The sequence below is a fragment of the Apteryx mantelli genome, chromosome 3 (genome assembly GCF_036417845.1).
Source record: "Apteryx mantelli isolate bAptMan1 chromosome 3, bAptMan1.hap1, whole genome shotgun sequence".
In the NCBI taxonomy this organism is placed as follows: Eukaryota; Metazoa; Chordata; class Aves; order Apterygiformes; family Apterygidae; genus Apteryx; species Apteryx mantelli.
In genome coordinates this window covers 68918319-68934577 of record NC_089980.1, presented here as the reverse complement: position 1 = coordinate 68934577, position 16259 = coordinate 68918319, and the positions used below count along the sequence as shown (strand labels likewise).

Below are 16259 nucleotides of genomic sequence, written 5' to 3'. Positions count from 1 at the left end.
AGAAAAGCTGTAGATGTTGACATGGGGGTACAGGGATCAGCAGGTCTTCTGCATTAAGGGAGGCAATTAGACACTGAATAGCAAACTGTAGCTAATAATGGCATTTAAATTGTCAACTGTTATGAGTGAGTCAATGCTCCATTAAAATAAGTGGGACTTCTTTATATCTTTTAAATCTATTTTTTCATGTTTTCCCCAAATTCAGCCAGCAGTATATTTGTTATACTGTGATCATGTTTTGAAGATATTCTTACACTTTTTGTTTTCCTAATGAAACTGTAGAATTCTTGGTAATGGCTGTGTTTTAACACTGTTCTTGTATACCATGATTTTATAGTTGTAAGATCTCTTGACACTGTTTTAGCTTTTAAGTCTAGACTTATACTGACAATTTTGCTTAGTTTTACTTAAAAAATAAGATTCTAACCACCAAATGCTATAAAAATCTGGTGTAACCAGCCAAATATTTCATAGCAAGTTAAATTTAAAATCCTAACTTAATTCAGATGTTTAATATTGACCTGATTTTCAGAGACGATGTGTACTTGAATCTATATGCTAATACACCCAAGCCTAACTTTGACACAGCAAGACTTTTAAGATAAAACTCAAAAGATGCTTCAGCTAGAGGAACCCACGACTGTAGGATGTACAGCAAGAGGAAGAGTCCATACTACATTTTGACATGTATTTGCTTTGTGTATCCTTTCATGTGATGCACAGATCGTAAATAGTGTGACTAAGCTTTCCAGAAGCTTCCACAAATGGCTGTTGATAAATATACTTCAATAGTTTAACAATAATAAATGTTAATGTATTGGGTATCTTGCAGTATGCATCTCAAGTCAATGCTAGACAATTACTGGAAGACAGGACGTACCATTTCAAAGCTATATTATCAAATGTTTACTAGATACCATTTCAGAAAAAAATTGAATGAGAGAAAAGAAAATCAGTGAACTTTGCTGAGGAGCTCCTCTAAGAAAATAAAATTTTCAAATAGATTCCTTTCTAAAAGGAGCAATCAGGCTGGTATAACAGAACATGAGTTAAAACTTTTTGAGTTCTTTAGCAGACTTTCCTTGGATTTTATTATCTTATCCATAAAAATGCTAGAAATGTTTAAAAAATTGTCTTGGCGTATTTGTTCCTTGTGGTTCATATTTGCTTGCTTTTTCCTCAAAAGATGAGACAGATTTAGAATGAATGAATTTTCAAAGTTGGGAAAAGTGAAATCCTTCATCATTTTCAGACATTTTTTAGCTTAAATTTCTTCACTGTGAATAAGAAAGCTTATATTATCTGGAAAAGGGAAATGCAAGACTTTTGCATTCATCACACTGTGCAACAGTGTTGCATGGGATAACTCCTGAGGTCACTCTAACTTGTGCTTAACTTCTCAAGTCGCATATAAATTGTGAAAAGCATTGACAGCCTAAACAGCTAGGTGGTGGGCAAAGTCTCATTTTAGTTATATTCTTGAACATGCTGGCCTCAAACTATCATGACCCCCAAAATATATATTTTGGATAAAAGTTTTATTTGTCTTTTGCTTTGGGTTTTTTTTAATGTGTCATCCATTTTTATCTCCACTCTAGTTCATACAGAAATGTAAGAACTTTCCACTGGAAAATGAAAATTATTGAGGAGAATTAGGCAGTGCATTCTAAAATGAAGAAAACTTTATTAACCTAGAACATTACTTTTTCTTTAAATCATTTGAAGATTAAGCTACTTGAACAAAACACAACCTTCCAAAAAAGCAGTAGGCAGATGGAGAAAAGAAAACGAGAATACATCATGGATTTTGAACAAAGAGCAGTGAACATGAATTTACAGGGTTGCTCTACAAAGCTACATGCTGTATTGATATAATCTACTCAGAAACATTTCTGGAGAGACAGAAGCAAAACCCAGTGTGTTTAACTAGCTTTAAATTGCTTTCTTTCTTATTCTATGAATTTCCTACCATGTGATAGATGAGCGTAGGGCTGGCCATATTTCAGACACTTAGTACAAGCTACTCCCTCATAGTCTTAGACTCTCAAAACAGGCTTTACACAGGGCGGTCTGCTCAAATACTTACACAGGGGGAATAGGAATTGAAAGAAAAAAAAAATACACCCTAGAAGGCTTTAGGCTCAAAAGCAGTAGAAATCAGACAATGAACATAGAACCAGATAATCTTCTACCACCTGCTTTTCTACAAGCTGCAGGAGAAGGAACTGAGACACACAAGAGAAAGGGGTTGAAATTCTGGATCCAGTGAAGCCAACGGCAACAGCGATTGGTAATCAACTGAAGCAGGATTTCACACACAGTTTTTATATTAAGGCTGAAGAAGCATTATTCTGGGTCTCTAGAAATACCATGAAAACCAATGTACTAAATTTCATCAAAAGGACTGTATTTTCTACAGACAGCTGAAAGCAAATTATATTGTAGCCAGGACTTTCCAAACTGGGATGCTACTAAGTGTGAAATACATTCTTCCTTTTAACTACTGAGATACTAAAAATTAACCAGTAGTTATATCTGCACTAAGCAGACATTACTCAACAGTAACCTCCTTTTCTGACTCCTAAGAGATTTCTCAGATGGTTTTGTCCCAAACAACATCACTCCCAACTTCTCAGTAGCTGTCTGTGCCTGTATTACAGTGATGAACATGAGAGGCGAGTAAAAATATAACAAATCAGAATATCCTCTAATCACCATTCAGATTAAAGTCAGTATTTAGATAGGGGAAAACTCAAATGGAGAAAACCAAATCTTGGATTTTACACTGACATCTCAGTTCAACATATTCTTCATAAACAAAATAATCTCTATCATCCTTTTACTTGATGACTTCTGTGTTCTGCAGTATCTATTACTTAAAAAATAATCAAATACATATATTAACATTTCTATCAAGCTATTTTTTCCAAGAAACTTGTAGCCTTACAAATATTTACACATCTAGCTGAAACTTCCTGGTTTTCATTTAGTGTCTTTTTGTTTTTTTGTTTTTGAGCATATGAGCAACATTAAGAAAAATGCTCAGGACTACTTAATATCTTTGGATGCTTATTAATCAGTGAATATTTAATCAGAATGTGTGCATTAGCTTTTATTAAACCTAAAAAAAAAGAAAGATTTATTGATATTTGTAACTGAGTCTTTATTTGACTTCAAATAAAGCTAGCAAGTTATTGTTTCTGAAACAACATTATCCACTGTGTGTATACAGGTCCAATCTGTACAATATTCTTAAAGTCTGCTAGAACTTGCCGTTTTATGCCATTTTTTTCTATTTTTTGATAGTAGTTTTGATCATGCTATAAGGATTGCAGATGTAAAGCACATACAAAGTATACATACAAATTAAAAATTGCAGACAGGATGCACACAAAACTTAAGACTACATTTCAATGTTTTGTATAAATAAAATCCTTAACCTAATTACTTCAAAGGTTTCTATTCTAACAAAAATAATGGATTCCTCACTCATTTTAAGAATGCACAGAACTACATCCCATCAATTTTATACAATCTTTTTAATATGGTAAAATTTTTCATCAACAAGAAATTTGAGAATATGCTATTAATTTTGCTTCTAATAAATAATAGAATTCCAAATGAATGAGCAAACATTTCAAATTGTTTTCAATATATTATGGAATGATACCTCTTAATCACAGATAGTTTGATTAACAGGGTTCTCAGTATTGAATTTCTTATATTGGTTGTTACATTGCACAAGTAAACCATGAATTTCAAGAGAAAGACTTTTGATTATCTTAGATTTAAATAATCCAATTATGTAATTCAATCATATAATTAAAAAATATTTCTTATTTGTGGTAAGAGGAATTTTGTGGGGGCACTACTTAACAGAATAACATATTGCATGTATAGGACAATAAATGAAAAATTAATATTCTAGTACAGTAGACTATCCTATATTGTAGTATAATTTTTATAAATGTTTGTAAAGTTAAGTCTCCACTTAGTATTTATGTAGATACTACTGAAATGACAAAAATTTTCTAAAAAAATCATTGAACCCAAAATTACACTTCAAATTCTGTAGACAAGCATTTGCTGATTTTGACCACATTTTTGCCTAGTTTGTAACATATGTTCCTTTTTACAGGAAAGAAGTTAAGGCACACTGAAAACTGTGTTTCACTGCATTGTTAAAAGACGTCAGAAACAGCATAAATCTAAACCATTTTTTTCTCTTGATAAACTACAGTGACAATGATATAGCTTTGATTCAAAGACAGTAAACAAATTTTAAAAAGGGGATTTAAGCATTTTGAAATTATTTAACAGATTTCTTATTTATGCTTTGATTTTTTTCTAGTGTTGCCAACCCCCCCCCCCCCCAGGCTACATTTCTCAGTTTGTCGAATGCAATTATATTATAGTCCCTCCTTTAGTGTGAAAGACGCGTTCAGATCCAAAGTCCCCTGCATCTATGGCCTACATGACTCCTATCTATCTAGGTCTTAGTTAACAATTCTATATCCATTTGATATTCTTTACCTAGTGAAGATTTTTTGCACTGGCTTGCACACAGTTATAATACTCCAATATGTAGATCAATACAGCTGTATGTGAAGTTTGCCCTAGTTTTAGAAACACATCAAGTTATCTACCTTAGAGAGTCTTGTAATTTTTCCTTATTTCAGCAAAAATCTTGAGACATGCTAGTGTGAACCCTTATATCCATTATGACACAGATGCATACGGAAAATCATTCAAGGGGAACATTTCAGCATTAAAGCATTAACCAGTCAGGAAGCAAAACTGTTAAACTAAATTATCTACAGGTTGAAATATTCTCTGACCATATTTTTCCTGTAAAGCATAAAATAACTCCTTGACTAAGGGCATTACTATAATTTCATCTGATAGGAGGAAAAGAAAACATTAAACAAGCATTAATGAGTTAACTGTTAAAAAAAAAGTGACAAAGAATAGAATAAAATTAGTAAACCAGTGATATCACTATCACTGCTGCTATACAAGTGCTGAAATGTGTATTTTAAACTTTTTTTAAACTTCTTAAGAAGAGAAAATACATTCATCTTCAACTGCACGTAATTTTTAAGAGTGTATACATCATTAGTCTTTCCTTCTTTTAATCTTTGGTATCAGAGCCAATTATAAGATAAAATATTCTAAAAAATTCCAAGACTGGGATGTTCAGTGAGACTGCTCTTTTCCATGACGTTTGTGCAAGATAGGAAAGAATATAAGAAATAAGGCTAATATAATTATACAGCCTACCAACTTCAGAACAATTAGAAGACTCACACCATCCTATCTCTGACAAGAAACACTGCTCAGATCATATACACCTTTGCTGGAAGTTATGACTTTTAAAGAGATGTTACGCACTCTCATTTTGGTAGCTCTACTTGACCTTTCTTGAGTATGAAATGTCATACATATGTTAAAACAAGCTTCAAAATGTTTACTGAGTATCTAAAGAACTCTAGAACCTGTACAGGCTAAGTGGAGTGAAAAACACCACAAATAAGACCTTTCAAAGGAAAAATGTAAGATATAAGACTAGTTGCAATTAAGAAGTTTGTCCAGTAAGATACAATCTTTGTCACTGCAAGGTTTCTGCTGATGTGAATGAATACAGTAAAACGGTATGACTGAAAGATGCTTTTGTCATTCTTGTTCAGATAAGTATCTCCAAATTTAGAAAACAAAGTAAAAGTTTAAAAATACATATTCTGTAGAAAAGTGCTGAGAGATACCCTGCCTTCATGCCTTTTAAATCAATCTCTCATCAGCAATAATTTGACTAAAACAGGTCCAAACATAATCCTCCACACAAGAAGTAGATGACTTCACAGAACATTCTTACTTGTGTAAGCCAGCACTTTAAAGGAAAATGTAACTAATGTAAATTCAAAGAATCAGCAATAACTGTCAGCAGGGGAGGAGAGATCTTTTCATTACCTTAATTAACAATAATGAAAAATTGTCCTAGTTATTCTTGGTGACTCCTGATATTCTGAATAGGTTATATCTGTTCAGGTCCCATTATTAAAACAGAGAAGCCATCATTATTATGTTATTTTTAAAACATGTTATTGGAAATGTGAAAGAGGAAATTTGGGCTCCATTTTTTTCCAATTTCAAATTAAATGACCAAAAGATTCGAGAGTTAGTGGAACATGAATCAAGAAAATGAGCACTTTAAGTGTTCACAGACATAGTGTATCCTTGCACACATTCAAAATTGCTGATATAGTATTTTGGGAGAATTCTCTGCAGTAAATTGGCTTATTTTACAAATACCTTCTATAAACAATTTATTTGATAATTTTCCAACAGCGCTTAAATAATGCCTATTCGTGCCACACTACAGGGTTGATTACAGTATTCCTGTCTTGCCTTAACTTCATAAATAAAGTCATTTAAATCACTCAAATGCCTTAAAGAGTGGTGTAGTATTCTACTAAAAATAATCTAGTAGAATCTATTCCCTTGAGTTTGTAATAATAATGTGAGACACTACATAAAAAAAAGAAAGCATACCAATACTTCACAGAAGAAAAAGCTCCAGCAAAGAAATCATGTCATTATGGCAAACAATGGCTGTGTTTTATCTTTGTCATCTGTATGGACACAGTAATCTGCTTAAGTACAGTACAGTGAGAAATCAGAATCACAGGCTGCTTAAAACAACTTGCTAATGTGTACGGTTTTCCAGTAAATGTGTATGCCTAATACATTGTTTGCATTGTCTGCAAAGCTATCTGTAGTATTTTTCAATATACATATTGCTTATGTAAATAAAAACATGGACAAAACATTACGGATTAGTTTCTTTAGTTGCTGGAATCGACAGTTAGCTTTCATCATTAGAGGAAGCTTTAAACCGGCCAGAACTGCTGCCCAAATGTCTGACCCCTGTCTTCTTTCTGCCCCATTCTCACCCTTTCCTTTTTATCAGCAAAAATTACATTCCTGTACTGTGAACCACATTAAGGAATTAATCTGGATATTTGGACAGTTCCTTTCAGTGCAAGGGCTGGCTTACGATGGCTTAATCTACAGTGAGAGAGGACAGTCTTCACTCAAATTCTGAAAGATTTAAAAATTTCAACGGACAAGATGAAGAAAACACACCCTATCTGCTAATATTTTGTCCCTTCTGAATACTTCTCTTTGGTAATATCTGTCTGCACCTTATATTAATAAAATAAGAAATGGAACAGTTCTAGCTCTAAACATGATGAAGCTAAAGACTGTGAAATAAACTTTATTCTATGAAAAAATTAAAATAGCTATTGGAAATTGATGGTATAACACACATACTAAGTACAGTAGCCAATTTATTAATGTTTGAAAGATATTAGCAAAGATGAAAAATCATTAAATAATACATTGTACAATGTATACAATAATACATTGTTTTATGTCACTATCAACTGCATTATTTTAACCTCTCTCACCTGCACCATCATACTATGAGAAATTTGGCATACTACAAGTTCCAGTTTAGAAAAATGCAAAACAGATTAACTTTTAGTTTAAAAAAGCACTTAAAATGTTTGAAAAGAAAAGCTACTGCCAATATTCATGTTCGATTTTGAGTATTTACATGGTCTGTAACTGAAATCTTTTCAGTCTGCACATATTAAATGAAATAAAATCACTTAATTTCATAAAAAACTCTTACAGCTATTTTGTGTGTTTGGACTTTCACAACCACGTATGCCTGACCAAAGTACTATTGCTAGGTGCAGCATCATCAGTCAAGTTCTTCGATCCACAGAGTCTGCAGATGAAGGTACTTTTGCCTTAAATATTGTTCATCTCAATTCCTGAGACATGTTCTGGTAATAAGCACGTCAGCAAGGTCTATTACAAAGCAATAATTATTTAACGCACATCTCACGGCATCCTAATGACTACTACTTGCACAGCAGACAAAGAATCATTTATGTCCACTCTTTCAAAAGGCCGTCTTCATTAAGCTGACAGTTTCTTTGCTATCCAGAATAAAAGTCCTAATAATTTTAAAACTGAACCATGACACAAAATGAAAAAATACCGCCCTCCCAAGAGGGAGGGCAACAAATACATACATAACTGGACTCTACGTTCAAGGCATGCTTATGCATTACATTCACATAACATCCTCATATTTTCATCACTTTGGGGGAAGAGGGAGAAGAATTTAAACTTGCTTGTTTAGGCTTTAATGATAAAGATCAAAAATCTAGTGTGAGCTAAAAATGTTCCTTCTACCAACAGGGCACTGATTTAACAGAATCTACTCTTTGATCCTATTAAGCAAGAGGAAAAAAAAAAGAGCTCTCTCAAAACTCAGTGAAAGGATACTTTCAGACACAGAATTTCAACAGAAGTTATGTTGAAAAAAGTTGGTGGAATGCACGCAAGTGGACAAATTGAAAATCTTACATTACCATATAGCCAAATCTTTCACCACCAATTTAAAAAGGAGCAAAGTAAGTGAAACATGAGAGAATAGTGTTACTAATTTACCTAAGCAGCCAATTCATCTCAACAATTTAGCAAGAGGTTCTATTTCAATATTAAGCCACCAAAACACAAAGCCCCTGTTATTTCCGTTAAAAGCACACAGGCTTTTTTAGACCAACAACAGCTTTTAACTTTTCGTGCAACAATTCTGTACTTTGGAGAGTCACTGAAAACAAATAGCCACAAAATACTTTAATACTACCACTACCTATCCAGAATACCAAATATATTACAGAATAAGACAATGCAAATATTTGCTTAAGTTTTGGCTTCATGCATAACTGCGTTTTCAAAAAGTAACCTAAAATCCTACTGTATATCCTTACAGCATATCATGTTCCACCTTCTAGAAGTAGTAAGAATGTACATAACTATGAACATGAGAAGATTAACATGACACATTGCAGCCAAATAAATGTTATCTTACTACCTAAAGAAGGTGAAAGGCAAATTTTTATAACCTAATTTCACTTCAATTTTATTAAACTGTCTACATTATTCTGTGAGTGTGTGCACATGCACGGGCACGCACAGAAATAGTGACATCTACATACAGTTTACACAAATATTTACATACATATGTTATATACATCAACTAATATGACTGCATGATTTTCAATGTAAAAAGCATATGCTTCCTTCTTGCACATTAACTGTTGCATTGGTCTTACAAAGTAATATAAACCTTTTTGCAACAACTATCTAGGCACATATCATAGCTGATTCCAAGTTTTTATAGCTTGCAGGTTTTTTAAAAAAATACAATACCTAGAACACTGTTATCAAACAAATATGCTTTATTGGCATCTAAAAACAAAATGCACCCAACATTAAAATGTACTTTTCATTTTTTTAAACCCACTGCAGTACGAGGAACAAATCACAAACAATTACTTTAGAGAAAACAGAGACTATAGTGTAGATTTTACAAAATCACTTTTAATCTCTGTGTTATGCTCCTTAAATGACATGGGCCATTTCTTTTTCTGCCAAATTGTAGGAACATAAAATATCACAGCTTTGTCTATACTTTAAAATTCTGCAGCAGCCTAAAAACACGGACAAGATACACCAGCACCTGTTTCCAAGTATAACAATTTCGATAGCCAACCTAAGGGTAGTATCTAAAAAATTCCATTTTCTTCCATAGGAAGTCTTTGTTTGACAAGCTGTTGTTTTATCTTTGTGAAATTAAAAGCGAGTGGGGGCAAGTTTATGCTTTACCAGAGAAATAAAAAAACATTTACCTACCATGTTCAAATTAAGAACAGTGTTCTATACAAGTCAGTTGTACAGTTATTTAAGTGAAAGATGAACATGAACATCAGATTAACTTAATTCTGGCGGACAAAAGTGAACTGCTAAGGTCCAGTCAGCCATTTATCTATTACAGAGAGATGACAACTTTACAAAAGGTATCTTTTACCTACTGAGTGATGATTATGTCCCCTCAGTTTCTGTGCTTTCTACCACTGGTTCATTTTCTATATCAGCTTCTGTGTCGCTCTTCTCTTTGTTTATCTCGCTGGAAGATGTCAGTTTTTCATAAAGTTCTGGATTGTCCTGCACCTGCGCAGTTGGTGGCTGACTTTCTGTCTCTGTATTTTCACCATTTACCTGGGGCATATTATCAGCTTTGCGTTGTGAAGTGGCCCCATCAAAATATTCAAAAACCCTCGGATGTGGAGGGGGGATCCAGTTGTTTGACATTCTGTCTCTTCCAAATCTGTTTCCGTTAATTTCTCTGCAAAAATTAAAATCTCTGTCATCTCTATCCCTTTGTCTTTCCCAGGGTCTTCTGCGGTCATCAAAATCTCTGTGAGCATCTTGTTCAAATCCTCTATTCCAGTTGGGACCACTTCTACTGTCAAACCTATAGTTTACATGCCGAAACCTCTCTCTGTCTTCATGGAAGCCTTTAGGGCCACCATAAATAGGGAAGGCATGGTGCTCTCTTTCATCGTAATCTCCTCTCTGTCCCCAGTGCTTCTCTGAATTGAAACCAAAATGCTCCCTTCGACCAAGATTATCTATACCTGGTCTTCCAAAATTCTCTCTCATGTCTACATGTGGTCTTGCAAAATGTTCTCTTCCATCCACTGGAGGTCTTCCTATACCCTCTCTTGGATCAACAGGTGGTCGTCCAACAGAATCTCTGACATCCACTGGGGATGGTCTGTTAAGATTATCTCTGTTTTCTACTGGAGGAAAGCGATAGTCTCTGTCTCCTTCCTGTTGAATGTTATCACCTCCAAGCGGGAGTCTTTTCTCTGAATTAGAAATGCTATCAATATTTTGTCTTCCTGGTGTTCCAAAAGGTCTTTCTGTTTGATTAAAAATATCTCCTGGGGGAAAAGGACCTCGAGGTGGTGGGTGAAGAGATGGATCAAGGATTGCTGGAGGAGGAATACTGCGCTGTGGTGGTATTCCAGGCTGCATTAACGGAAACCTTGGTCCAGGTGAATGGGGCATTAGGCCTGGGCGGATATCTAAAATAGGCATTCCCGGCATCCTTTGATTGCTAATATTTAAATGAGGCATATTTTGAACCCCAGCTGGATGCTGCATTGCCAGAAGTCCAGAACTATTTGAAATATTTGGTGGTGGCACTCCCATAAGTCCAGAACTACTTGAAACATTGGGTGGTGGCATTATGAGAAGCCCAGAGCTGCTTGAGACACTGGGTGGTTGCACTCCTGCCAGAAGTCCTGAACTGCTTGAGACAATGGGTGGCTGCATTCCTGTCAGAAGCACAGGGCTGCTCGAGACACTTGGTGGATGCACTCCAGCTAGAAGCCCTGAGCTACTTGAGACATTTGGTGGTGGTACTCCAGCCATAAGTCCAGAGCTATTTGAGACGCTGGCTGGCTGAACTCCTCCAGTAAGAGAAGAGCTGCTGGAGACACTGGGTAGCTGCACTCCTCCTGCAAGACCAGGACTGCTTGAAACAGTTGGTGGTTGCACTCCTCCCACAAGTCCAGAGCTGCTTGAGACATTTGGTGGTTGTGCTCCCCCTGCAAGTCCAGAGCTACTTGAGACACTGGGTGGCTGCCCTTCTCCAGTAAGCCCAGAACTGCTTGAAATGCTGGGTGGCTGCACTCCTCCAGTAAGTCCAGAGCTACTTGAGACATCATTTTGCACTAAAACGCAGCAACAACAAGAACAGTTAACAGAAATTACCAATGTAACACAGAATATTCAAAACAAATTGCAGCTTAATCCATTATTTAATTAACAGAGTCAGAGCGATGATACTGACAAGATCTGTCACCGTTTCTGTATAATGAACATAGACCATTTTAATCACATACATGATAAATGGACAGTAAGCCATGAAAACCACTATCTCTACACAGTAAAGAATGCAGAGCAGCTTAAAATTGACAAACCCCACAACCATCACCTAATTTGTGAAAGAGAAGAGTCAGAATCTTTGACAGAATTTTTTAAATATTATACTATCCTACCCTCTCCTACTCCTTTCCACTGCCACTTATGTAGAAAGAATGCACTTTTTAAAAGTATTCTTAAAAGACTCCCAGTGGCTCAGCTTTACTTCTCCAGTCTACAAAGTCTCGCCCCCTGAGCATGAGATGTCAGAAATCAACCATCAGACGATGATAAAGATGATTCCCACCACTCCTTCATCTTAAACTGAAAATGAAACCTGGCCTAAAACTTCCTCCTCTGTAGCTATTAGTGCAATGAACAAGGATCTGCATTAAAAACTCAAAAGTATGATGTCTGTTGTACGTGAAAATATCAGACAATAAAAACATTTCTTACCAGATCTATTGTTTTCACTGGAAGAAATCTGAAGGTCTGTAAGATGTGAGCCTTTTTCATCTGATTCTGGTTTGTTGCTTGGAAGAGGATTAAAAACGCTTCCACTGGATAATGTTGGAGTGGCTATATTGCTACTAACTGTGCCAACTGGTAGAACAAGGCTAGTAAAAGGAACGTCTTTCATCGCCTCTTGAGTAATTGGTAATGGAGGCTGTACTAAAGCTGTAGAGAAATAACAGAAGTGTATCACAATAAGCGCATTTTCAGTCTTCAAGTTTAGTTTGGCAAAGGTCAAGCTGTCAGATCATATAATCAAAACAAGTGAAACTGTTTTAATTACCACAAGATTTATGATGTTTTGATAGCACTTTTTATCCTCAACCAACACTCTAGTAGTTAATTTTTTTGTTGCAACCATAAACTACTGGCAACCTAAGCAATAAATACTTTTCAACAGACATTTTAAAATGTTGAATGGATACAGTCAAAAGGCTGAAGCAAAATAAATTATAAATTACTCAGCAACACCAAATAGCTCAAGTAACAAAAACACCAGAATATGTACACAATCAGATTCAAATATTAAAGTATAAATATGAATAAAAAAAATTCGTTTGCCATAATTTTTTTCAATTACTCCACGGTAAGTATTATTTTTCAGTCAACTTGAAAAGTCCTGTAAATCTTCTTCTCAGTACCTACTTAATACAGCTAACCAATAGCCTGTACCTTACTATTTTCCATTAGATAGAATTAACACAGTTTTGATTAATTAACAAGTAGTAGCTCAAACAATTAAGCTTCTCATGACATACAACAATCATTAGAAGAATTAAACTTACGTGTTGGAACTACCGGTGGGACAACAGGTGGTGGGACAACAGGTGGTGGGACAACAGGTGGAACTGGGGGAGGCATAAAACCTATATGGAAAAAATAACATTATTACAATGGAAAGTAAATAAAATCATGCTTTTAAAACCTCACTAACAGCACTCATCCTGAAAAGTTGCCTCACTGAGGATTAGCAAACAACAGATGTTTTGGAAGAGGTACCAATGGCAGTTGTTTCCAAAAACATCCCATCTTTATTGTAAAAGATCTGCCTGTGTATCTTTAAAAATGATTTCCATTGGCAATATCTAAAGAAGAAACTTTCAACGTTCATCTTTCAAAGTTTCCATATTTTCCAAAGACAGGAGAGTAATGTTGAGAATTTTTTCTTTTTGTTTAATTTTTACGAAAGATCAAAAAGGATTCAGCTTTAATTAATGTTCTCCACTGAATACAGTGATAGGAAATAATATCAAGTTAGACATAAGAAATTCCATACTAGGTTAAATTAGAGATTCAAAGGCCAACTTGTTCCAACAGTAACAACAGCTGATGGAAAAATATACAAAGCATGATGTACACAGACCACACACAAGTCATTACATGCTCACCTTCATTTTTACTAACCTACCTGGAGGTGGCTGTGAAGGGTTGAAACTTGCTCTCAAGAAGGGTGGAGGAGGAATTGCGCTATAACCAGGAGGAGGGACAGACATTGTGACAGGAAACGCAGGTGGAACTAAGCTAACAGCAGGCACAGCTGGAGCTACCGGAATCTTTTTTGATGGAAACAAACAAACAAACAAGCAACTTCAATACTTAGAGTATTCAATGACACTGAAAGAGGGATAAACTGACTGAACTGCAATTTTTGTTAGCAGTAAATGTACCAAAGGCTTTGCATATATTCTGAACACTTAGAAGTATGAGATGGCATTCTGGAATAGTACCTACACTATGGATAAACAAGAACCCTGAAGAATCCTATGTTACCTTTTCTTTATTCTAAAAAGAATTGAAAAAACATGGTTAAATACTATATTTATTCAAGAATAAAAATTTACCTGTGGGAGACAGAGGAATACAAATAGGAAGAGGGAGAGAAAAGGAAGAAAAATGTAGATAAAATGGCAGTTTGAGAGCACTTAAAAAATAGTGATTCCATTTTCATTAGAAAAATTCACATATTTTAGAACAGTACTGGAAACTTGAGAGCTTAACATATAGTTTCAGGCCAATAATCCTGATGAAACCCTGAAAATGATCTCTTATTTCTCAAACTTCTGCTTGAGTTATGCCTTTTGATTCAATGCAGAATGTTAAGAGTAATAAGCAGCAAAATAAAAGGTTAAATATATATATTTAAGTATATACTGATCACAGTGTATGCCAGGAGACAGCTGAAATAAAAAGACCAAAGACAATTTTTGTGAGAAGAAAAAAGCTCAAACTTCCACGAAGGACATGCAAAAACATTAACTTTCAAACTAATTTTAATGACAGCTCAAGTATTGGAAATAATTATAAATATCAAGAAAGATGCATGTATTAAAATACAAATACAAAGAAGTTTTACATTCAGCAACTCCTTTTCATTTTGTCATAATAAAAAGGATTTAAAGAGTTTGACAAAAAGCATCTGAATAAATATTTGATAAACATGTATAGTGTGGTATACTTGAGGAAAAATACCAAATACTACATTCCTCCAGCCTTTCACAATACTTTATTACTGATTAGAAGTTAATAAAAGTTCTCTTTTACCAGACAGAAGAAAATGCAGCAGAGAGACTCTCATGAATTACTCCATATATCAGATTTCAACAACATACTCCTTTGAATAATCAGCTCTTTTAAAGATGAGGCTCTCCCTACGAAATTCTGCCCAAAATTATTGCGAAAGTAATTCAAACTTTTATTCAAAGTTGATATATATGGGGAAATGCAAATAGATAATATGCACAAGTAGAAAATAATATTGAGTTGCTTAGTTTACAGAAAGATGCTTTGGTGGTTTGCTCACTAATTTCTCTTTAAAAAATTAAGGTTCCAGTACTTTTAACATTCATTCTGCCTTCAGCATTCAGCATATTTGAGAGCCTACTCAAGTTTGGGATACTTTGTGCTAAAGCATGAGATTAAGGACTCTGCTAAATCATGAAACTGAATCTTCCCTAAAGTATTTCAGAGATAAGTACACATCTAACTCAGTAGTTTATCTGTATTGAATAAAAACTTCCCCCTCCACATCTGTGGAAGTTTTGTAAACCCAAACTTTAATACAAACCTGAAGCATAGTGACTGGTTGTGTGTAAGCTTCTGTCTGCGTTGTAATAACTGTGCTCTTATCAACTGCAGTACTCTGCGTAGTTTGAACATTTTCTTTAGCAGCTTCTGAGCTTCTGGCTGTTTCCCATTCTTAAAAAAGGTATATTTTTATATAAAAAGATAATTAAGGTGTTATTTTGGTTCACAAACTAAAAAGTCCTCTTATATCTTAAATAGCAAATTTTAAACTGCTATCTAGAGTCATTACAAATGATCTCCAAAATTACTATTAAAACAGCAAGTGAAATTATATTTATTTTTTCTTCAAATATTATAAAAAACTAATTACCTGCAATATACTGTTTAATTATGCCTGTATACAAATTGAATTTTTAAATTCATGTCAAGTTTTTTCAACAATCATTCTGTAATTGGTAACACAGTATATGTTCCAGTTTTCTACATACTACTGTTGACAACATATCTATGTTATCAGCTGGCTAGCTTATAATGAGAGAGGATCCTCACTTAAAACGAAACACCCACCAAATTTCTTCCTTTCTCCTCTTCCTCGAATTCACTTCCATCAACAGAAGGAAAAAAGTTTTGCATTTGAAGTATAATATAACTTGTTGAATGTATTTCAGTAATGTTTCACATTTCAATTTTTCTGGCATTTATATACAATTTTTACTTAATGAATGGGTACATTTTGACCTGAAAAATTATTGTCTCTAGTATAAAACTGGATTAATCCACCGTTCAGTTCTGTCAAGAGTCCAGTCATTTGGTGTATTTATGAGTTAGAACCATTTCAAGAAAATACTTGTGAATTTTTTCACAAACCT

The 16259-nt window shown here is 34.4% G+C and overlaps 1 protein-coding gene across 3 annotated transcripts in view; it reads right to left on the bottom strand.

Annotated features, from left to right (window-relative positions):
* SCAF8 (SR-related CTD associated factor 8) overlaps positions 1-16259 on the bottom strand; it is a 107992-nt gene that overhangs the window by 39967 nt on the left and 51766 nt on the right. For 2 of the 3 annotated variants that reach the window (XM_067293590.1, XM_067293589.1), the window contains exons 16-20: positions 15431-15561; positions 13775-13919; positions 13152-13232; positions 12310-12531; positions 9950-11663 (exon numbers count right to left, since the gene is read on the bottom strand). In XM_067293590.1, the coding sequence (XP_067149691.1) occupies positions 9964-11663; positions 12310-12531; positions 13152-13232; positions 13775-13919; positions 15431-15561 (2279 nt within the window). In that variant the 3' untranslated portion in view covers positions 9950-9963. Of the gene's footprint in view, positions 1-7332; positions 11664-12309; positions 12532-13151; positions 13233-13774; positions 13920-15430; positions 15562-16259 lie in introns of those variants that run through there. The other variant, XM_067293588.1, reaches the window with a different exon arrangement.